The 24,964-nt window shown below is 44.1% G+C and overlaps 1 protein-coding gene across 8 annotated transcripts in view; it reads right to left on the bottom strand.

The window, feature by feature from the left end:
- Positions 1-24,964, bottom strand: part of PHACTR1 (phosphatase and actin regulator 1) — a 261,903-nt gene that overhangs the window by 57,106 nt on the left and 179,833 nt on the right. For all 8 annotated transcript variants that reach the window (XR_012644501.1, XM_074987675.1, XM_074987673.1 and 5 more), the window contains 2 exons: positions 9,941-10,152; positions 6,937-7,093 (listed from right to left, as the gene is read on the bottom strand). Coding sequence is in view for 7 of the 8 variants with exons in the window: in XM_074987675.1 (XP_074843776.1) it covers positions 6,937-7,093; positions 9,941-10,152 (369 nt within the window). In the remaining variant the exon portion in view is untranslated. The remainder of the gene's footprint in view (positions 1-6,936; positions 7,094-9,940; positions 10,153-24,964) is intronic.

A 24,964-nucleotide genomic window follows, 5' to 3' on the forward strand; every position in this document is an offset into this window, starting at 1 on the left:
AATGGCATGCCCTGTTACATTTGGTTCAATCCTCATCCCCAAAACACAGGCTCAGCTCTCTTCAGGTTTTCATCAATATACAACACTCAAACTTCTAGTTGTGCTGGGACCTCCGTTTTAATTTAGGATTTAAATGAGCCTGTTTGTCACAATTCTATTTTCTGTGGAGTTTTTCCCAAACATGCACCAAACATTCTGCTGCCACAATGAATGATTTGTTGCTTTGGGGAATGTTTTTCTCTCATTACTGAAGCCTGCAGAGCTCAGAGGTAGTTAGGAAGAAATAACTTCACATTTAAGAACTAAACCAAAATCCAGTCCCACTGCCCTGGTTATCCCAACATGATTTTAAGATAGTGAGAAAATGAAAATCCTATTGGGAACTGGGTCCAGACCAATCATTCAGTCATGGTTGGCAGAGGTTGCAACCACTATGTGAATGAACAAAACCTGCACACTCTCAGTGGGATTGTAATGCTGTGTAAATAATAAATCATTTCCAAAAGCTGTGTCTGTCCTCATAGCAGAAAACTTTTATTAAACAAAAACAAGCTCTTTTGGCAGTTTGTTTCCTGGGGGCCTTGTAAAGAGCCTTTGTGCACTTGAAAACATTCACGAATTCACAGCTCAGTTGGTGAAGACGTAGTACATTACAACCACCAATCATTGTATTACTTGGGCTACGTCAACATCAGGCAAAGTAAGTCGACTACAGACACACAATTCTAGCTACAGCAATTGTATAGCTAAAATTGACATATCTGTGTTTGGCTAACTTGGCTGTCCATCCTGGGGAAGGTTCTTCTTTACTCTCTGTGTCTCATGAGGAGTACAGGGGTCAGTTGCATCCCCAAGAGGTCAACTTTGCATGTCCATCCTAGACGCACTAAATCAAACCCCATGAGATCATTCGGGGTGGGGGTGCGTGGATGACTGAATGGGGTAGTGTAGATGTAGCCAATAATGAGCATGTGGCCATGGCAATGATTCAGAGGGATATTTAGCCTTTTCTCTACATTACAACCCACTGGCTTTGTCTCTCCAAGTTCAGAGTTAAGGGGCCTGAAATGGAAAAATAAAAACAAAGAAACACTGATGTGAGAATAGGTAGATCAGTAATACTAGTGTTTTCTTTGGAATAGAGGTCACGGTCACAGTCCTTGCGCCCTATCTGTCAACACCATGGCATGTAGTATGGGAGGATGATGTTCCTGAACGTGCCAGCAAGCCATCCACTGAATGATGTATTCAGCAATTGCTTGTCTACTTTTTCAGGCATGAATGATGCCATGGTCTCAAATAGAAATATTTGTCAAATTTTATTTTCAAAAATTAATTCTTTTGGACAGCTTTCTACCAAGAAGTAGCACCTCTACAAATGTGCTGGTAATATCTCCTCTGAATACATCATTCTCTATAAGGATCAGTCAACCTGAAACAGGCAGCTGACAAATGATTGGATCGTCCTTTATTGCATTACATTTAACAGTGAAGCAAATTTCGGAGACATGTCAAATTATCTACAGGTGACTTGACTAGCCAAAATAGCCATGGTACTTAGTGTTATAGCAGATTTACAGCACGTTAAATGCTTATGACACTGCTGCCAGTTTATGGTCAAATCATATCTGAACTGGTGACATAATTTCCCCTCCATCTTTTTTCCACCTGATCAGTTCTCCCTTCTTTTCACTCCATTTCATCTCTCAACTCTTCCCTCTCTTCTCCTGCATGCATGAAGACACTCTCTCAAACACACAAAGAGGAAATCAGAACTTGATTTGAACAGGTAAAAAAAATAAAGAAAAGAAATCTCACAACACATGCGTGACATTTCAGAATTGTTTGGTGACGTTTGCCTTTTACTTCCATCAGAAAACACAAAGCTGATTCCTCTATTCTTATGCAATGTTTTTCAGAACAGGAGAGGGGGAGTATTGAGAGATTATCTTCTCCATTAAAACAAATGGAGACCACCATCGGTCATGTCTGCTATTAAGTAACAAACCTAATGTGTGATTTTTACTACAGTATTGGCAAGTCACATATACTTCATTCTTGTTGTTAAATAATCTGTGGGACAGTATTACGTCACACCTAGTTTTATGTATATATATTATCATTATTGTGTCTCAGAGGAGTATTTGCATACATCATATTTGTCATGTGATATATGCAATGTATTATCTCTGTTGCCTCAGATCAGATTTTCCAGTTGCTGTGGTATAGATGGTGTTTTGTTGTGTGTTGCAGAATGAATGCATTTTGGAATACAGAACACAATATAATGCAAAACACTGTCTTTCTTCTTCTTCCTTAGGAGCATGTTAATGACGTTTGCGTTGATTAACTGGATTAAAGATAGCACAGCAAATGCAATGTCTTATTTACATTACCAATCTCACCACGAAATTTATTTTCCTCTTACTCAGTTATGAGACGATAACAAAAGATGACAAAAGAGAATGGATGTATATTGGACACCATTCTTTGTTTTTTAGCTGAATCCTTTTAGTTCTTAAATGTGTGCTCCAGCAATGGGCAACCCAGGCTAGTGAATGCGCTGCACAAGTGGCCTTCCTTCCTCTCAGTGGGTGCATGACTGTCATAACCAAGACAGTCTCCCGGGATAGGGTAAGGTGGCTAACTGTGCTTTTATAGCTAGAATTTGCAGGGTGTGCCGACGAACACACAGAGCACACGGCTCTCCCAGTCAACGTTGTGTGCAATCAGTATACTCCTTGTGCCACAAGCCCTTGATTTACATGCATCCCACTTTAGTGATACTGGTAGGGAAAAACTGCATGCACAGAAACCAACAAACTCTGGCAACCATGCGTGTGGGTGATGGTAAAGAAACTGTCTTGGAGGCAAGACATATAACCCTGATAGACTACACGCAGTTCCCAGGCTGCAAGTTGCCCGCTATTAGAGTGGACAGAGACAGGATAGGAGCCATGGTTCCCAGTGGTACTTTTGACAGGTTTCGAAGGACATTTTGAGCATGACAACACTTAGATGCAGCTTTGCAAATAACAGGGTGTGGCAGGGCACAGTACAGGTTCGAAGTTTTTCTGCAGAAGGGATGGTAATGTACATTTGCTTCATGCAGAACTAACATCCACCAGGGCAGAATGCCTACACTACAGCACATCAACCACCGTCTGGGAGAATGTGTGGATGTCCTCTGGCCTGCGCTCCTGATGGCAGTATTTGCACATACTACACAATGATGCAACAATGTTTCTCTGGGGACAAGGTTGTGACAGACCCCTCTGGCTCTCACAGTCAACACTGTGTGCAATCGGCACGCACCTCACTTCACTTGCCCTTGTTCTACTTGCGTGTCATTTGAGTAATACCGCTAGGAATAAAACCTACATGGATGGAAACCAGTGAATCTGGCAACCCTGTGCATGGGAAACCAAAATGTCTCCTGGGTAATGCACAGAACTCTGATGGGCCACACGTGGCCCTTGAGCTGCGCACGGCAGCCTGCCAACCACTGGGTCAGACTGGTAGCATCAGGATTCCAGCCCATTACCTCTAGTAAGTTTCAAGCCTTACTTTGTCAAAGCTAGGAGGCTAGAGATCCACTGGAACAGCACCCATAGGTCCCTGTCCCAAATACAGGACAGGGAGATGTGGGGGGAGGGGTGGCTCCTCCTGGCTCCTCCAAGCCCCAGGTAGCCGAGAAGGAGATGGCAGCGGCCCGCCCGCCCACCCTGATCTGCAGCAGCCCCCAGTGCTCCCAGAAGCCCCAGGGAAGCGACAGGGAAGGGGCAGCCGCGGGTCTTCACCCCCTGCCTTCCCCAAGCCCCAGCAAAGCAGCAGGGATGGGATAGCCACCCATGTTCCACCAGCTTCCCTGAGCCTTGGGGAAGGGGAAAGTAGGCTACCCTGTGGGCTCCCTGCTCTCCAGCCAGCAGCTGCTGGTGGAAAATATGGGACAATTAGTTCCTTTTCTAAAATAAGTTGAGATGCCTTTTTGGCATCCCAAATATGGGACCATCCCGCCAAAAACGGGATGGATGGTCACCCTATCCAACGGACACTAAAAGTTAAAAAGCCTCTCTCAGAGTGACCGGAAGAGTCACTTATCTGCAGCTCCCTTGGGAGACAGGCACACCCAGAAAGAAATTTTGTGGAGGGAATCTAAAGAAACCAGACCTTCGCAGACCAAGGGACTAGTAAGCTGTAGACAAAAAGCTAGATATGCGAAGGGTCTGGCTTACTGATCTGAGGATATTTTCTCTCTGAAATGCTTCTGCTTTAAAAATGATACTAAGGAAGCTGTTTGGTCACTGATTACCACAGTCATTGGCCCAGAGGGGAACTGAGTTGTAGGTTCTAAGCCTAACTGCAGCCTGCTGAGATGATCTGTGTTAACATGAAGGACCTCAACCCAGGGCCCATGGGATCGTGGTGTGATTCCATCCGGAGCCAGGTGACGGCTAGAGGACTGAGAGCTGGGCAGGGGTGCACTTAAAAAAAACCAGGAGGGTCCAGTGGACCAATTCAACCAGTAACTATGACAGTTGTATGGTCCCAGTTTTGCTTAAATTGCCATATTGTGTCCCGGTGTCACTTACACTACACACCTCTGCCTTTCTGTGCAGCTGGGGTGGGGGCAAGCTGAGTGAAAACCAAACAAGAGGAGGGGTTGGTGAGCCAGGGAGCCTAATAAAGACATTTCCAAATACAAACTTTAAAGAAATATTTTTTAAGAACTGCGTATTTCAAAGTGCCTCATGCTCAGCAGGCGTAATCTAGAGTAGTTCTATGGGAATTAATGGAAGCGATGACGATTCATAGCAGCTGAGGAACTGGTCCACAGTGTCCAACTTCTACCCTCATCTCATGGGTGCTGCTAAAGACAGTACCTTGTTTCCATACTGGAGCTTACAATAGTTCCTTCTAACTTGACTACAGGGAGGATTCCACATAGCCACTTTTTGGCATTATTACTTCTGAATTGATGGGTCCTTGGGCATAGTCCCATGGCTAATGCATGTGACTGGGATTCAGAGAACCTGGGTTTTCTTTCCACTTTGTCACAAGCTCATTTTATGGTCTTAGGTATATGCTGCTTCTCTGAAGCACAGTTTTTGGATCCTTAAAATGGGGATGATAATATTTACTCACGTGACGTCCTACAAACCTGTTAAGTGTTGTTATTATAGACAATGAAGATCCTGTGTTGCATTCTGGCAAGGCTAATATTCAAAGAGTACATTGAGCAGGTCTAGTTCTGCTGCAGGATATACTCTGTAGCCCTATTTAGCGCTGTGAAGTCACTGGTGTTCGAATCAGGCCAGAACTGGCCCAGCAGGTAAACTTTGCTAATTTATTAAATGGACTCAGGTATCTGGCTACTAGTTGGCAGACACAACAATAAAGTCATAACCATTCTCCGAGGACAATCTGAGAGTTAGTGGTTTCTGGCACCATTTGAATACGACGTGAAAAGACACTTCTGAGTCAGTGGAATTACCCCCAAGGATTAATTGGCCCTGTGCCGTATGTCAGAGATTGAGTTCTCAGTATGCCACCCCATAAGCTTCTGTCTTAAATACAACTCTCTCTTTAGATCTAAATTCTGATCTGCCCAATGCTGCAGCTAATGATCTCTCCTTAATGATGCACAGTGAAAAATGCATATAAATACTGAAGTATCCTAATCAACATTCTAGTGAAAATGAATTGATCCTATTTATTGCTGACAATTGTAACTATCCACTGAAGTTTTTATTCTGTATTTTATATTAGTTCCACAAATAATGTGTGTAATTTAATTGGCTGGTTATTTCAAACTTCCGGGACCCATTGCTGTAGTGGTACAAATTCCTCAGAATTATTATTAAACTTGCCAACTGCAATCATAGTCTGCATCACAGTTCTTCCCTGAGGACTAGAAATCCAGTATGCCTTTAATTTTGCTTGAGATTTGCATTATTATGTGACGACAAAGTATGGATACAGTAATGAGGGTTTTGAAATCTTATTTATACAACAGGAAAAAAAAATAACTTGAGTTTTCTGAAAATTACTCTCCAAGGCATAGAAAGGCGCACTTTCGCACACCACACTCGAGACCTTCCCTTCTAAACAAACATAACACTTCCATTCACAAAGCATTGTTACTGCCTGCTCCTGTGTAATACTGCTGCCAGATCGCACAGGCCAGTTGCACCATTAGATTTGATACAGAAAAGAAAGCACAGGTAAAAAAGCATACAGGAAAGCCCTTGAACATCTTACAAGTTTCTCCCAGGAATAGTAACTATTCTGAATGCCGCTAATCGCTGAGAGGAAGAGAGGTAAACAATTCTATCCTTCATGTTCATCAATCACCGCTCTACCCTAGCCTGCATCTATCATGGCTAGTATAAGATCAAGTGGAATGGAGTAAGACCACAGACATGATAGTCTACAAAAGGAAAAACCCTGCCCAAGCCTGACCCAACCAAACCAGGTTGTGAGTGTGTATCAGTGTTTCTGGTTGGGAATGCATTTATCTGCTCCAAAGTTAACTCCATCCTGAGGAGACTTCATGTCAGTCACTTAGCAGCACTGTAGTTCCACAAAAGAGTACAGAAGGAGGGTTCACGAGTCTATGGCCCAGAATGTCCCCGAAGTGGCACCTTTTCATTGCAGGGGTAGAAAATGAGCCCCAATGGCGAAAGCACGCCTTTCCACTGGGCTTTCTGTAGCAAAGGAGGGTCAGAGATGGTGGTCGATGGAAGATTATACTGAAGCAGATGCAAAGCCTAGAGTTACTGGCTTTCTTCAACCTGTCACGTGACTTCTCACACAGAGCACTGAGAGTAGAGGACCTCAAATTTCCACAGCCCAGTTATAAAAGTGGTACGTTACTGTCCCCTCTCCCAGCAGCCCATTGTTTGATGGCGAGTGAGTAAAGAGTTTGGGTCTTACCTTGTCAGTTTTGTTCCAATCTGCTGCCTCAGTTCAAGTCTCTCCTCATCAGTCTGCATTGGGAGGATGTTCTTCTCCTCCAGCTCTCGCTTGGAGGGCCTGTTGCTCAGTTTGATCGCTAAAGAATCCTTCCTGCAGATTTTCATTGCCAGAGAACCTATAGAAGAAAGGAGAAGTCGGTTTTATACCATATCTCACACAGTAGGCTAAGAAGCAGTCAGGAGACGATGAGCAGAGTGAACTAAATTAGTCTGTAGTCTACACTACAGTGGCACAGTTACGGCACTGCAGCTGTGCTGTTGCAGTGCTAGAGTATAGATACTTCTTATGGTGATGGAAGGGGTTTTTCCCTCCAGGCAATTGAATGGCCATCTCAAGAGGCTGAGAGTGGCGGTTCGGTTGACCTAAGCACATCGCACAGAATGTGTAATTTTTCACAGCTCTGTGCTCAGGTTGTCAGATTCTTTAGCAATCCAAAGTGCTGGTGGGTGCTCCACCCTTGGCCCTACCTGCACTCCACTCCTTCCAACGAAGCACTCTCCAACCCATCTCTTCCCCCTGCCACGCTCCATCCAGGCCCAGACTCTTCCTGCCCAGGTTTTCCCCCTACCTCATGTGCCACATCCACACTCCTTCCTCACCAGCCTCCTGAATGCTGCCAAGCAGCAGATGGTGGCAGTTCAGAGGCATGGGGAAGGAACTGGACACACTGATTCATTGGGCAGGGTAGGACAGAGGGATCTGATAAGGGGACTGCTGGTTCAGCACCCACCCATTTTTCCATGTGTGTTCTCCTGTCCCAGAGCCTGCACCTACGGCCCTGAGTGATGTAATTAGGTTGATGTAATTTTTAGAAGTAGCCTGAGATAAACTATTGTAAATCTGGGGCGGGAGGCAGGGACGGGGCACAGACAGACCAAAACCATCAGCGTCAGTGGAGTCACTTTCAGTTTATACTGTTGCAGGGAAGGACAGAATTTGGTCCAACAGGGTAAAGTGAATAATATGCAGATGTGTCAAATGTGGGAATGTTTTTGAAACAATGATTAATATTGTATCTGGATCTGCCACTAGCATTTCCTCCACACTTGACTGGATAGTAGGGCCTGCCCACCTCGGTAAAGAAGATGGTCTTATCCCATAGACACCTGCCTACTTAAGGCTCATGAATGCCAGAGCATGTAGTTTTAATGGGTGAATCCTGCTCTCCTTGAGCAGGAAGGGTCAGAATAGGTATGTCTACGCTGCAGCGGGTGGTGTGCCATCCAGCCCAGGTGGACAGGTTTGACCCAGCAAGCTAAAAAATGGTGCTGTGGCACTAGCGCTGGCTCAGGATAACTACTGATGTCCCTCTGGGTCACAGCGTGGCTGGCGAGCCTGGGCTGCACCCACTCTGCGACACTCACATCACTATTTTTACCATGTATGCTCAAGGAGAGAGAGTGCAAGTCTGACTGTGTGCGCTGCAATAGCACCAATGTTTTTTTGTTGCGGGGGGAGCAGGGTAGAGGCTAGAGGGGAATGAACCTCTTTCTCCAAGGTTCCAAGTTGCCTAGGTTGTGGGAGCTGTCCACAGCCTGACCACCCTTAAGCAGTGATCTCATTCTAAATCACTGTGGCTGCTGCGGGAGAGATCCAGACCATCACTCTGACTGCGTGGGTGCCTTATTACTCAAATTTGGGCCAACTGCCCTGCCAAGGACAGGCGAATTGGTATTGCAACTGGCACACGTGGAATTTGTTTAGAAATAGCAGAGCGGGGAGTCTGTCGACAACTTGACTCTTCTCAGCACCAGCTCATACCCAGCGAGGCTCACCAGCTGAGTGAGACAAGGGGTTCCTGCAGGGAAAGAGGGGAATGGGTCCTTTGCTGTGGGGCAAGTGGGCAGAGGTACAGCTAATCCCATAACTATGACAGCAGGTCTATAATTGAACTTAGAGTTGTCAAATGTGGGCATGATTCCTTGCTGCTTTGCACCATCAGAGGCACGAGTAAAATGACACCAAATGAGATGATGCCATTTCACATATGCTTTATACAGATATAAATTACTCTGCAATGCGCAGGATAGTTGAGAATCAGGTCTGTGTTTTTGGTGTAATTACACTTTTTGGTTTTTTTGTTTTTTATTTTTTTTGGTTGTAACTTACAGTTTAAAAATCCGATTCCAAAATCATTTATACTGGGATAAACCTGGAGTAACACCACAGAAGTCTGCAGCAGGGTTACACAGGTGTAAAAGTGCTGTAAGCAAGGTCACATTCAGGCCTTTGTTTTTTAATTCAGTAAGGACTAAATAATTAGGAAAAATATGAGCACAGCACAGAGAGCTAATTGCTGCCTGCCTTGCTTGCAATGAGTTCAGTAAGTAAAGTGAGCAGAACTGGGCCACCAGAAATGCTGGTTTTAAAATAAATGGGGTACATGATTTTAACTACCATGCAGAGTCTTCTCGACATGTATAATCCACACTGTACAAAAGAGAAATGCCAGTCAGTGCTGAAAGGGAAGTATTTAAAATGAAGTGCACATGACCAGCAATAACTGAGGAAGCAATCCTAACGTCCTTCCTAGTTTTTTCTCCAATTCTTACTCGGACAAAAAAGTTCCAGGACCAAACAGGAGAGTTTTCTCTAAACAACAACTGAATAAAAACTGACTCAAGATCTCAGAATTGGGCCTCACTTCTCAGCCCTGGGCTCCAGTTGATCTTATTGAAGTTGTTGGTAAAAGTCCCACTGACTTCTTGACTTGACAGCCACATGTTTAAAAATGTATGTAAATATTCTGACATGACTGCTTTTACTAAGTATAAAACATCTGATTCTTCTCTCACTGTAATGAACCTTATGCTGCTGTTACTCTGCTGTACTCCATGGAATTCCTGCACATGTAAGCCAGTGGAAGGGACAAGAAAATGAGGCCCAAGACATCCAATTTGCTTGCGTTTCGAGGAGAAATACAAACAACAAAACAATGGGAATAGAGAAGGACAAGGCTTACTTGTAAATAATGAGCCGTCATCCTCTTCATCTTCCTCCTCATCCTCTGCCTCTCTTGAGTAAAGGCAGGAAGAATCTTCATAGTCAGGCTCATGAGGCACATTTTCTTTATCGTCATCACATTCGATCACAACGGTTGGCACTTGTCTCATGTCTGGAAGGCCTCCAGGTCCTGTTTTTGTGACACTGTCACTCGGGTGTAGACCAGAGTTACTGAAAAAGATGAATTAAAAAGAGAAATTAAGAAAGTTGCTCAGCAGGAGTCAGAGCTGCTTCTCTGAAGACAGGAGCATGAGGGTTTTTTCATACTACAGACATTTTTTTTTTTTCAGAAAGAGGCATTCCGGTTACCAATAAGAATGTGTTCAATCACGGTAAACAGGAGAAATAAACTTACATTAGTCAGAAAAGAATTAAAGGTTAACTCTGATGTTAAAACCTGCATAACCACAATTGAGAAAGAATCTATTATTAAGGTTGCCTGACACTTCCTATTATGTGACTCTGCTTTCAGTTGCTTATAACGTTGCCAAATGTTAAGCATTTGGAATGAAACTTTCCATGCTAGGTGTCTGCCTGAGGCTGAATGTCTTTGGAAAATTTTGGTGAAATCAGTTCAGTTGTTCCCAAGAATGAGTTTAGGGGAAAACACGATGCTTTGCTCACCTTAAACAGCACTGGAGACATTTGCAGTGGAAAGCTGTAGAGCACCAGTGCTTTGGAGCACATATTGAAAAACTGAAAGGCGCTGCAGTGTGTGTGTCAGAGAGGTGCCTTATGCTGTCTGTTTGAAAATCCACATAAACTAGGAACTAGTGTGGGGAAAACTCAGCATTCTACAGTCTCACCATTCCTCTGCTGTCAGCAAGTATGTATGAAATTCACTGGCAAAGTGCAGGTCTCACCCTGCAGTGTCCCCTTTATTTTTTCGACCCATGAGTGGAATAAATTTTGTTATGTGCACCAAGGCATGGGCAGATGTGCACCACCACTCTGCTCATTGGCTTGGCAGCACGTGAATCTCTCTTGGGCAGCTGCCCAAGTGCTCAGTTTACAGGAAACACTGCTCATCCCTCCCTAGTGCTGGTTCTCATGAAGAATAGTAACCTACTCCAGGTTAAACCTCTCTAATCTGGAACTCTCCCGTCTGGCAACATCTGCAGTCTGGCATGATTTTAGTTAACAAAACGAGCACTTATCATGCGTGTGGACAAGTTTCCCGTGGTTCCATAAAGTTTGTTTCCAGCCACCAGTGCTGGCTGCCAGTGTTCCGTGTGTTATTTATCTGTAATTTACCCCAAAATGTCTTCTAAGAGCCTGGTAAGCAGTGGAAGTGCTTGTAATGCTGCTAGTGGCTATTAACCTCCTGTGGTTTGACAAATTCTCTTGTTCGGCACCAGTCAGATCCTGATGTGCTGGACTAGAGAGGTTCAACCCGTACTGCTAACAGTCAGTTCCAATGGCAGGAACCTTTGCAGTGTGTCTAAAGGTTCCAATCCCACTAAAAGCACATGTGGGCATCAATATAATGACCCATGATGGAATTCCCGCCCCACCACTTTGCTTTTTAAAAAGCCTAAAAATTACCCAGAAAAAATTGTTAAAAAGAACATAATTAAGGTTATAAAGATAAACACTTTAGCAGTTAAGAAATCCTAGAAACAAGTTTGCATGAGAGACCTTAATCTGACTCCTTGTTTATACACGTTATGATTCAGTCTTTAACTACGTGATTACATACTAGTTTTTCCACAGGACCCCTACCTCATTCATTATATGGGATGGATCTTTTCTGGGAATGTGCCAGAGTTGTGAAACAAAGGAGGCCATTGCCTCTGTGAAAAATGAAGCAGGAGATGGAAAGGGGGTACTGGATGAGGGGACATGATATCAGTTTTCAAGTACCGCAAAGAGGGTTGCAAGGAAGAGAGAGAAAAATTGTTCTCCTTGGCCTCTGAGGATAGGACGACAAGGAATGGGCTTAAACTACAGCAAGGGAGGTTTAGATTAGACATTAGCAAAAACTTCCCAACTTTCAGGGTGGTTCAACACTGGAATAAGTTACCTAGGGAGGTTGTGAAATCTCCATCGCTGGAGATATTTAAGAGCAGGTTAGATCGACACCTATTGGGGATGGTTTAGATGAGTTTGGTCCTGCTGAGAGGCCAGGGAACTGGACTCGATCACCTCCTGACGTCCCTTCCTGTTCTAGAGTTCTATAATTATATGAAGCAGGGAAAGAAAGAAAGTACTTATGACCAAGACAGATGTTTGCTGCCCTGGGGAACTTGATTCTGCCTTACCTAAGACAGAGATTCCTGGGTGATACTGGGTAAGTCAGTTACACTTTTCACAGGCAAGTACTAACTGTATGTTTCTTATTTTCTGTGTCCCCAATTTGCAACCCTGGGGCCTGATTTGCAGAACTGCTGAGCACTCACAGTTCAATGGAAGCTGTGCTTTGAACATATCAAATGATAAATTTAATGCCAGATATGCTGAAAAATATCAGGTTCTAGGGATTTCAAATTGGGCCCCCCAAAATTCATGAAAACTTTTTGCCTTAATTTCTGTCTTGGGTTTCCATCAACAAAATGAGGCAACTATCACTTCCCCTTCTCTCAAGGCCTTTTATTTTTGGAAGATTCATGGATTATCCCATCTGATCTCCTGCATAACACAGACCATAGGATTTCCCAGAATTAATCTTTGCTTGAACAAATGTATATTTTTAGCAAAATATTGCTACTGAATCTAACAAAAATTGCTGTAAAGTTAATTACTCTCACTGTTAAAACATTGCTCCTCATTTCTCCTCTGAATTTGTCTAGCATCAACTTCCAGCCATAAGATCTTGTAGTACCTTTGTCTGCGAAAAGAGCCCCTTACTGAAGTTTTATTACAAAAGTAGGTACTTACAGACCATGATCAAGTAACCTTATCTTTGTTATTAAATAGATCTAATGCTGAAGACTCTCTCTATAAGGCATGTTTTATAACCCTTTAAACATTCTTGTGCTCCTGTCCAAATGCTTTCCAATTTATCAACATCCCTCTGGAACCGTGGACATCAGAACTGGATAGAGTATTCCAGCAGCAGTCAAACAATGCCAAATTCATAGATGATATAATCTCCTTGCTCTTACTTAACGTTCCTGTTTATATATCCAAGGTGTCAGGATGCTGAGAGGAAGTAGGCACAGGACGAGTGGTAGGAGCCTGAGATGCAAGAACTGAAGCTAGAGTCAGAACTAGTATCAGGGTCAAGATTCAAGTGGAGAGTCAGAGCCTGAGTGAGGAATCAGGCTGACGGACCAAAGTTCTTTTTGAGATTTCAGAAGCCAGAATCAAAGCTGCAGCCAAGGTTAATACTTGGTGTTCAGGAACAGAGAAACAGGGATGTTATGGCAGGTTGCTAGGGATCTGCATCATTGCCTGGACACTTCCTGGTATGCCCCGTGGACTTCTATATGGATCAGGAGCAGATCACGGATTGCTAAAGCAACTGTCAGATCACTTACGGTGGAGCTTCTCATGGCATTGAACCTGTGTAGACAGAGCTCTGGGAATGACCAGGTTGCAGCTACTCTCATGCACCAATGTCAGGAGTCAGCTGCCCAGTAGCCTTGCAGGCCAGGGCTCGACTCCTGATGACTCTTACACAGGGATCACATTACCTCTCAGTTGACTGATGTTTGCGAAGCACTCGATATTACAGTGACGAGCACCACAGAAAAACCCACAGGGAAATGAACACTTCTGTCTTTAGAGCAGAGTCTGAACAGGGTGCAGTAAGCAATTGCTAAGGTCTCATATTCAACAACCAAGAGCAAACAAAATACTGAACTCATTAACAGAGCACCTGCTGTCCTGTGCACTGAATGAGGCAGGGCTCCTGTGCATTTAAAAGCTCAAAGGGAAAGAATGAAGGTTGCATGTACAATCTTATTTCTGAATGAATGACTTAACCTTGAGACTATTCTTTTAATATGGTTTTGTGTGTGTAATATATATGCACATATATTTCAAATGCAAGGATTATCACACTCAAGTCTAGAATGACTATTGAGTCAGTGTGAAATATGCAATACCTACAAGCATGGCTGGACTTCTTTTGGTTTATAGTATCACAAGGTTCAATTATCTCTAGGATACTCAGTCTGTTACTGTCCAATTTATAAGTTCGCAGACTTTTTGACTTTACTCATTACACCTATGCAGCATCTGGCTACAGTAAAGCAGGTGTCTGCCGGTGGTTCCCTACCTGTGGTGTCCTCACAGCCATACAGTTAGTATTGGATTTGGCCCCACAATCACAATCAAAATTGAGAAGCACAAATTCAAGAGTGCTGGGATATCCCAGGTTACTCAGTTAATTACCATTCTTACTCTACAGCTAATCTGCAAGCAACACTTTCATTGGGAGATTGCACAGAGAGAGATTAACTGGCCAAACTGTGTGACAGCATGGGTTTCAATTCCCAGCCCCCTCCCTTTGCCCTGAGAAACTTTAAATCTTTGGGACATATGAATACAGCATAGGCATCTTCACGGAAGAAGGAGAGATCAATTAAACCATTCCAACCTTGCCAAATAACTTGGACTAACAGATGGTTTTATAATTTCTTCTCTTATTTTTGCATTTATATCTTCCCCTTCAGGAAGAAGGCACATGGAAGTGAAATTAAGTTCTGAGATATTCTCCTCACCTCATCTTCGACAGAGCAGTACAAAAGATGAATGGGGTTACATTATCTACAGATGAGCTGTGTTTCAGATGAAAGGTAAAACTAAGATCATGGTTAATTTGTAAGAGTCAGGCTAGGGGTCCTACAGTAATCAAAAACAAATGGAAATATGCATTGGTGCTGTCTGTCTATAGACTGACTTGGGGATGTCCGTAGTCATTTTCTATTTTTAGAGAGCTCCTAAGTGGGACACACCAACACACATGAAAGATCCACACAACAGCCCAAAAAGCCAGACACGGAGGAGCAATTAGCTTTTACTCTCTAAACATTCACAGTCCTGTTTCTGCTGCTACATAGTATCTTAGACTGTGCGCTCATCATTTTCCACACCTAAATAGATTCAGACATGGTCATTATTACTGTTTAGTTCTCTTCACATATAGCTGTCAAACCACTTCATAAGGGAAGGGAAATATCAATGCAGATATATGTATAAGAGACAGGGAAACTGAGAAAGGAAGAGAACAAGTCCAAAGTAACACAGCAGCTGAAGAGCAGAGCCAGGAAAAGAAATGAACTTTCCTGACTTCCAGGCACGTGCCAGATCCACTGGACCCCATCATCTCCCTCTACTGGAAGATGAGAGACCAACAGAAAAAAAACACAGGTGGGTTGTTCCTGGAGGCACAGTACTGTTGAAGATCTTGCTCTTGGGAAGAGCAGTAAATCTGAGTTCCTGACCCTGCAACTGTTAAAGTTCTCATGTTCCTTGCCACCTGAATCTGGACATTCATCCAGATGTCCTGGCTAAATTCCACTGGCGGCAAACAACACATCTGGGTAGGACCCTTCAAAGCAACTGCAACTCCTTTAGAGAATCTAAGATGTACAAAACCACAGGAGATCATCCACAGGAGATTCCTGGAGGTCTGGGCCATTTGACTTTAAGCAATCTTCCACTAGGTCAGCTGGAGATGTTATTCTTAGGGCTTGTCTATACTATGGGGAAGATCTACCCACCCATGGTTGATCTTCCAGAGTTTGATTTCGCGCTCCTGGTAGAGATGTGTGAAATCGAACTGTCTGGGGTCAGCAGTTGACCCACTGACTTCCCTCTGCGTGGACGGCCAGGTAAATCAATTGCAAATAAGTTGATTATTGCTATGCAATCACTATAGCTAGAATTATGTATCTGCAATTGACTTACCTGCCTAGTGTAGATCAAACCTCCATGTTCTGACTTAACTTGCGTGGTGTTCATGAGGATCATTAAACAGTTGCCAAGTTCCACCCTAGAAACGACTGTATTTTCAGGACTAGTAAATTGATTCCTAAATACACACACATACACACACTCTTATCCCATAAAGTGCTTTGGGATTTTTAGGGATAAAAGGCTCTAGATACTGTAAGTGAGTAATATTATTTGTTATTATTAGATAATTACAGCTTCACTATTGCAGATTAACAAACAACGGGATACATATATTTACTGACTGGACATATCAAAGAAAGGAATTTATTTGCCTAGAGATAGTCTACATATTTTAGCACAAAGTATTAAAGATTCATGAAGAATTAGACTCTGAATTTCTCAATTAGATTTCAATGAATTTTTCACAATATTATTTTTATCCAAGTAGTACTTTTGGGATACATTAGGTAAATACTTCTAAGGATATATAAATACATTACAGTCTTTAAAATCTTTCAATTAACTTATTTTATTAATATGTTTTAATAATTTCAAATTGGCTTAACTTCTTAAAATCTCTTTTCCCTGTTATTTATTTGTTGTTTGTCTTTAACTCTTTAGTGGCCGATACAGGAAATCCACAAGACTCAGAACTAATATGTTAGGGTGTGTCTATATAGTAAAGTTATTTTACAACAACAGCTGCTATTTTGAAAAAACTGTGAGCATCTACACAGTACAACCACTATTTCAAAACAATTCCAAAACAGTGGTCAGCTTATTTCAAAATTGGTAAACCTCATCCCACAAGAAATAGCAGCTATTTCAAAATAGGTATTTTGAAACAGGGGCTGTGTAGACAGGCAATAGGGGCTATTTTGACATAAAGCCATTCCAGAATAGCTTATTTCAAAATAAAGCTGCTCTGTAGACACAGTATTTCAGATTAGAGCTTCTGGAAACACTGCTTTAGAAGCTCTAATCTGAAACAGGCTCTATTGTGTGTGGAGATACTATTTCGGAATAAATTTTGCTTATTTTGGGGTGTGTAGGCATGTTATTCTGGAATAGTTTATATTGTAATAACAACTTTGAAATAAGATCTTCTGGAATAAGTCTGTAGTGTAGACATATCCTTAGAGATGAGAAGACTCATCACAATGCTGTTAGGTAAAAGTCACTGAAAGTGAGATAGTTAAATCATTCAGTGCAGCTGGCTGGGGCAGTAAAAGTTCACCAAGTGACAGAAGAGGTGGGTGGGTAGATCAGTTTTCATGCCCATGCAGTTTGCCTTTACCTCACTGCTAGACTTACCAACTAGATGCTAATTGTGACAGAATATTTTCTTGCATGGCAGGTGTGGTTATTCATCCCTGCAGTCCCAAGTCAGTTTCAACAATGTAGGTTACCATACAACAGTTATATCGCATTAGCTGTCAATATCTAAAACGGTGTCCTAGCAGTGGAAGGCTCTCTCACTTTACAATTTCCCTTAATCATGCAGCCCTTCAATTATGCCACTTTCTATTTTAAAGCCTATTTTTCCCTTAAACGTTATGCCCTCTTTTTCCTGCTATTTTACGCATTTCTTGATTTCTCTTCTACACTATTAATTTCATTCCCTAAGGCAGATGAGGTGTTCCATACTTTGTTCCCTACCTGCAGTACTGAAGAGTACTTACGAGAAACGAAGGGCACCAGCAATTCTATTGTGTACAGATTTCCTCAAAGCTGGGAGAAAATAGGCATTGTCATGTGCTCTACTACTATTTTTTATACAGACAGTTGAGCTAGTAGAAGTATTACACACTGAATGGTTACACTACTGCATGTTTCATACCAGCAATTTTCAAGCTGTTTCAGATTTTGTTGGTTTGGTTGTTTAGAGATCAAGACCATGGCTATACAGGGACTTGTTTCAAAGAAGAATTTATTTTAACATATAAATTACAATGCTGCTCTGAAAAAAGGATGTCCATGAGAATTCAGTATTTAAGGATTATATCAACAGCTATTGATATGCTTTTTACTCAAGGATGTACTCTAAACAGAAGAGGGGAAAATCACACCTGTAAAAATCTGTGTGGGATATGCTTTATCCCACTAAACTATCAGCACTTCTTCTTTGATAGCATAATGAAGAGTGACCAGAAAAGATTCTATCAAAATGGTTTCAGGTCAGTAGTGCATAGTTTTGCTGCTTATCAATTAAACTGCAAATAGAAAGACTACATCTCTGTATCAAAACAAAAAGCAGTCAAGTAGCACTTTAAAGACTAGCAAAATAGTTTATTAGGTAATAATACCTAATATTATTATACCTAATAAACTATTTTGCTAGTCTTTAAAGTGCTACTTGACTGCTTTTTGTTTTGATAGTGTATAGACTAGCATGGCTTCCTGTCTGTTACTGTATCTCTGTATATTTCATTAATATAATACTACATGCGGGGTTAAGCATGGGGAAGGTATCCATATTGAGTTTCTATTCTCAGGTCATGGTAAAGTTAAACAAAGTAGTTCACTTGAAAAGCCCAATTGACTGAAATACATTTGGTAAGATTTAAAAGACTTCTGTTGGGTACCTCTAATATGATTTAGTTTATATAAGATTTGAAGCCTGAGGGAACAGAATGTCTAAGGGAAATTGTAACAGCAACGAAGGGTCCTGTGGCACCTTATAGACAGAAAAGTTTTGAGCATGAGCTTTTGTGAGCACAGACTCACTACAGCTCATGCTCAAAACTTTTCTGTTAGTCTATAAGGTGTCACAGGACCCTTTGCTGCTGTTACAGATCCAGACTCACACAGCTACCCCTCTGATAAGGGAAATTGGTGCCACAAACTTTCTGACACAGAAGTTTCCACTTTCTAAGTCATTCATTCAAATCTAGCCCAGGGCAGGGCATTGGTAACTGGAAGTCATTGCTGTCTGATAGTTGTTTAGTATCCTGCAAGAAATAATTTGTGGTCTGAGTCCAGATGCAAACTTACAAGAGTATGCATCATGATCGGTTCTAACTGGCACTCTCATTAGATAGACTGAATGGGTGCATGGCTGGAGTTTAAACTAGCACACTATTCCAAGAAGCTGCTCCTCCAAGTCATCATTAAGGAACACAGAAAGGAAACAAAAAGCTACTTGGTATAGCCTCCTTTCTGCTGTGTGAGGCACCTGTTCTGGTCTTGGTTCTGCAGACTTTACTACTAGAGTTCCTACTGAAGTCAGAAGGATCATGTGCCCTATCAAATTTGTGATCATTAGAAAATGTGTCACAGATCATGAAATCTGGCCTCTTATCTTGGAATCTGGTCTTTGCTGTGCTTTCCCCCATCCTATACATATTTCATGGGAGAAACCAGCATTTCTCAAATAGGGGGTTGCAAAGTTGCAAAGGGGAGGGTCACAAGGTTGTTTTGGGGGGGTGGGGGTCATGCTATTATGACCCTTATTTCCGCAGTGCTTCCAGAGCTGGGTGGCTGGAGAGTTGCAGGTGCTGACTGAGGGCCCAGCTCTTTAAGAAGCAGCAGCTCAGAAGTAAGGGCTGCAATACCAAACCGTTCCATCCTTCCATCTGCTCCACTGCTGCCAACGACTCTGCCTTCAGAACCGGGCTCCTGGCCAGCCGCCACTGCTCTGCAGCTGCCCAGCTCTGAAGGAAGCACTCCTGCCAGCAGCAGTGCAGAAGTGAGGGGACAGCAGTACCGCAACCGCTCCCTACAATAACCTTATTAACCCTCTCACACACAACTCCTTTTTGAGTCAAGAGCCCTACAATTACAACACCCTGAAATTTCAGATTTCAGTAGCTGAAATCATGAAATTTATGATGTCAAAAATGCTATGATCATGACATTGACCAAAACAGACTGCGAATTTGGTAGGGTATTATCTGTAGATTTTGCTGTCCTGAATGGTCAACTTAGGTAAAACACAGCTAAAACACATTTCAAATTGGATAAAACTTCTGGGCTACGTCTACACGTGAACCCTACATTGAAGCAGCCTATTTCGTATTTCGATGTGGCGACATCGAAATAGGTTATTTCGATGAATAACGTCTACACGTCCTCCAGGGCTGGCAACGCCGATGTTCAACATCGACGTTGCACAGCACCACATCGAAATAGGCCCTGCGAGGGAACGTCTACACGCCAAAGTAGCACACATCGAAATAAGGGTGCCAGGCACAGCTGCAGACAGGATCACAGGGTGGACTCAACAGCAAGTCGCTCCCTTAAAGGGTCCCTCCCAGACACACTTTCACTAAACAGCACAAGATACACAGAGCCGACAACTAGTTGCAGACCCTGTGCATGCAGCATGGATCCCCAGCTGCAGCAGCAGCAGCCAGAAGCCCTGGGCTAAGGGCTGCTGCACACGGTGACCACAGAGCCCCGCAAGGGCTGGAGAGAGAGCATCTCTCAACCCCCGCAGCTGATGGCCGCCATGGAGGACTCTGCTATTTCGATGTTGCGGGACGCGGATCGTCTACGCGTTCCCTACTTTGACGTTGAATGTCGAAGTAGGGGGCTATTCCCATCCCCCATGGGGTTAGCGACTTCGACGTCTCGCCGCCTAACGTCGATTTCAACTTCGAAATAGCGCCCAACACGTGTAGCCGTGACGGGCGCTATTTTGAAGTTGGCACCGCTACTTCGAAATAGAGTGCACGTGTAGACACGGCTCTGGAGTGCTTCTTATGGTTCACCCAGGGTGTCTGGGGTGAAATTAAAAGATGTACTTTCAGCTTCCGAGCCTACAGCTGAAAATTAAAAGACACAAGTTGCATGAGTCAGGCACACATTTGCAAACAGATATGGCGAAAGAATAAATAATTACAGAGGTCACTCCTTTCAGTTCGTAGTGCTTACACTATAACGCTGATAACTTATCAAAGACAAAATGGAGTCAAAGGGGCATCGCAGGTCTATGTTGTTAAATGAAGGTTATTGTGTGTTTCTTCAATCCCTATTCTTGGCCACAGGAGTGGGAATGGCTGGGGATATGAGGTTTAAGAAAAGAATGCTGGAGAGTTGAAGGAGAAAATTACAGATGGGTCCAAGGATTAACTCCCATCCGTTGAACTTAGCAGAACAAGGAAATCCCACTGCTTCACAAAGAAAGAAAATGTTTTGGGAGAAAGGGCACTGCGAAGCTGCGTGGGTACTTCCAAGCGCCCGTGGCTACACAACTTGCCCGTGCTTCCACGTTATCAACTTTGAAGTTCTCATGGCAAAAATTAGCCTAATGAGGTGCTGCATATGCATATGCATTGCAGCACCTCATTGCTATTCCCCACTCAGGCCGATTACCACGCTTCCTTCAAAGGAGGAGGCTAGTGTAGACAAGCCCTCAAAGCATCAGAGAGTTTAAGGCCAGAAGGGACTGTTAAATCATCTAGTCCATGGCTTCCCAAACTGGGAGGCATCAACCTGAGGGGGTGGGGGAGGGAGGGGACATGTAGAAATTCCAGGTGGGGGTGTGAGGTGACCCAGTCCCCCTATTATTCCCCCCACTTGAAGAAAGATCTGGCTTTGCTTCCAGCTCTGAGCCGCTGCCATTTTACTGGCTGCCTTCTGCAAATGAGAATGAGTGTGCATTGGAGGGGAGGAAGAGGAGGAGGAGGAGGATGGGGTTAGATGTGGGGGGCTCAGGCTCCCTGGTTTTGTGGGAGGGCATGGGGGGGCTCGGGTGGGCAGCTGTCAGGGCTTGCAGGGCTTGGGCGTGCAGGACTCATGGGGCTCAGGCAGCTGGCCCCAGCAGAGCAGGGCTTGGGTGGCTGGCCCCAGCAATGTGGGGCTTGGGTGGCTTGGGCTGGTGGCTGGTGCCAGCAGCACAAGACTTGGGCAGCTGGTCCCAGCAGCGTGGGGCTCAGGCAGCTCAGGATGGCGGGTGGGCAGCTGGACCTGACAGTGTGGGGCTTGGGCAGGTAGTTCGGTCGGCTGGCGCATGACTGGGGTGGGTGGCTGGTCCCGGCAGTGTGGGGCTTGGGCAGCTGGTGGGGGAGCGGGTGGCTGGCCCTGGCAGCATCAGGCTTGGGCAGGCAGCTCTGGCCGTGCAGGTCTCAGGAGGGCAGGTGCCTGGTGCAGGCAGCTCTGGAGGCTGGCATGAGGCTCAGGCAGGTGGCCAGGTGGAACTGCACCAGGCAACCACAAGGGGCCAAGAAAAATTATTTGTGCTTGTTTTTAATTTTAAATAACATTTTTATATAAAGTTTTTGTGTTTATTTCAAATTACAAATTGAATATTTTGTTAAAGGGGGGTTGGATGATGGTAAAGAAGAGGTGGGGGGGGCAGGAGAGTTTCTCAAAAATCAAAAGGTGGGCGTAATGTTCAAAAGTTTGGGAACCACTGTCTCACCTCCTGCATGCAACAGGCCACCACCACCACCCACAAGGTTCACATTTGGTGTTTCCACAGGCTCATTAAATTGGTGGCTCATGGATATTGTCTGTTTAACTAACACATGCAGGCCTTTCTCCTCTGCCATCTCCACTTGAGAACAGAAATTCTTGTTGTTTATCCCCAAGTGCATGACCTTCTACTTTGTACTATAAATGGAACCTCTCTAGTCTGGAACGCTCTCATCCAACACCATCCATAATTTGGTATGATTTTAGTGAGCTGGATGACCACTTATAATGGGTGTAGCCAAATCTCCCATGGTTTATGCCCACCAGTCCTGGCTCTCAGTGTTCTGTGCTGTTAGCGAGATCTAATTCATCTCTAAATGTCATCTAAGAACTTAGTAAGCTGTGGAAGTGTTGGTAATGCTGCTAGACAATGTTGATCTCCAGTGGTCTGGAAAATTCGCTCATCGTGCACCAGTCAGGTCCCAAATGTGCCACATTAGAGAGGTTCAACCTGAATTACATTTCACCCCATTTCCACACTCCAGGCCTTGAGGTCACCCAATTCTTTCTGTATAATATTTTAATCCCCTATATGGGCAATGCTTCCCAACTGTTGCTATCAGCAAATTTGATTACCACAGTCCCACATTTTTGCAAAGGTCATTAATTAAAATATTAAATATGATTGGTCCCAAGAATGATCTTTGAAGAATGCCATTGGTAACCTTCCCTCAACTCAACAGTTCTTCTTTCAGCACAATCTATTGCGCTCTCTCCTTTAGACAGTTCCTTACCCACCTTAGATTTCCTATCTTCATCCCTGTTTTGCTAATAATTACCCATGTAGTACCATGCTAAGTGCTTTATCGAATTTTAAGTAGATTGCATTCACTGGTTGGCCTTTGTCCAAGAAATCAGTTAGTTTATCAAAAATCTACCTTTGATAATCCCATGACAGATTTTATCCCATTTTCATTCCTCTCAACTCTTGAATTATTCTTTCCTTCAAAATTATTTCTAAAGTCTTGAATACTATTGAGATCAGGCAAACAGTTCTGTAGTTGCCTGATTCACCCTCCCCACTTCCTTAAATATAGACAACTATGCTTGCTGTTCTCCAGCCATACAATATCTTGCTACCTGACTTGCAATTTCATGCATAGGGTGACCCTATCTCCCTTTCCCAAATACGGGACAGGGAGACATAAGGGGTGCGGGGGAGAGAGACAGCTGGCCGACCATCCTGAGCCGCAGATGGCGGGGTGGGTGGGCAGGGGGCTGCTGTAGCGGGTGGCTGGGGTGCAGCAGGGAGGGGGCTGCGAGCAGCTGCTCCCCAGGAGCTGGGAGAAGCTGAGGGATCCTGGCCAGGTGAGGGGTCCCACTCCCAACCAAATCCCCACGACCACAGCCTCACCCCGCCCAGGTCACTGCCAGCACCGCAACTGCAGCCTCCCCACCTCCCCAGCTCACTGCCAGTTGCCCTGCACCAAACCCACCCCCGGCCAGGAGAACCCCAGCCTGGCCAGGCCCTGCTGCTCCCTCAGCCTAGGCCCTGGGGGGACAGGCGGGAGACAGCGTGAAGCCCTGCCGTGCTTACCCTGGCCCCAGTCTGTCATGGCTGTGTCCTGCCTCTGCCAGGAGCTGCTGTTACTCTGCCTCTGGGGCAGCTGGCTGGTGGAGGAGGAGCAGGGATGCCGGTCAGGACTCATCAACGACCCCCTCCTTTCTCGCCCCACTCCGCTGGCTGGCCAGGAGCCCTGTGCTCCGAGCAGCCCCACCCACTCAAGAGTCCTGGGCCGGGTGGGTTAGACCCTGTGGGGATGGGGGGCGGAAAAGGGGGCATCAGACCTGCAGCCCCTTCCTACGGAACCTAGTGTGGTACACTGGCAGGGCAGGTCCACAGTACAAGGTGGGGAGGCTGCCCAGAGGCGGTCCCAGCCAGGACGGGACAGGAATCCCTGTTGGGTCCCTCTGGTGTGGCCAGAGAGCACACGAGTACTGCACATGCTTTTCACATGCTCTCCAGCCAGCAGCTGCATCTGCGCACCAGAAGGGGGCCGACTGGGGCAATTAGCTCCTTTTTTGAAATAAATTGGGATCCCTTTCTGGTGCCCGAAATATGGGGCTGTTCCGCCAAGAACGGGACAGATGGTCACCCTAGTCAGGCATCAGTTTTTTCAGTATTTGGGGATGGAGATTATGGTCCCCCAGTTTGAGAGCATTCAGTTCTTTCAGGTTTGTGATAATTTCTGTTTTCATACGCCCATTCCCATTAGCCATCCTGCATTTGCCTGTGTGGTCTACATTCTTCTCTACAGTTGCTGGACTGGGAGCAAGGGCCACATACCATATTATTCTGGAAATAACAGAAAAGCTTAGGAACCAATCTCAGATCCTACATATTTGATGGATTTGATCATACAGTTAAATTTTATCTAGAAGAAAAAAGAGATCTCAAATTTAATTTAAGCAATTTACAAGGTTGGCAAGGCTCTGAGCTGAAGTGTCCTACAACAAACTTTGCAATGTGATTTGATTTGTTTTTTTATGTAAAGTTAGTGAGAAAAGAAAGCATTATTATAAAAAAAATCAGAAAAAGATACCACATACCACTTTAATGTACTTGATACCCTCCCAAATAAAAACTGTTCTGAAAATCTGCACTAATCTCCTTGGAGACATGAGCACATTTGCTAAAAACAGTGTGTGCTTTGTAAAAGTAACAAAAAAAACACCAAACAAACCCCGCATGTATCTACTTTGCAGCTGTTTTGTCCATATC

This window comes from Carettochelys insculpta, chromosome 2, assembly GCF_033958435.1.
Source record: "Carettochelys insculpta isolate YL-2023 chromosome 2, ASM3395843v1, whole genome shotgun sequence".
Lineage (NCBI taxonomy): Eukaryota > Metazoa > Chordata > Testudines > Carettochelyidae > Carettochelys > Carettochelys insculpta.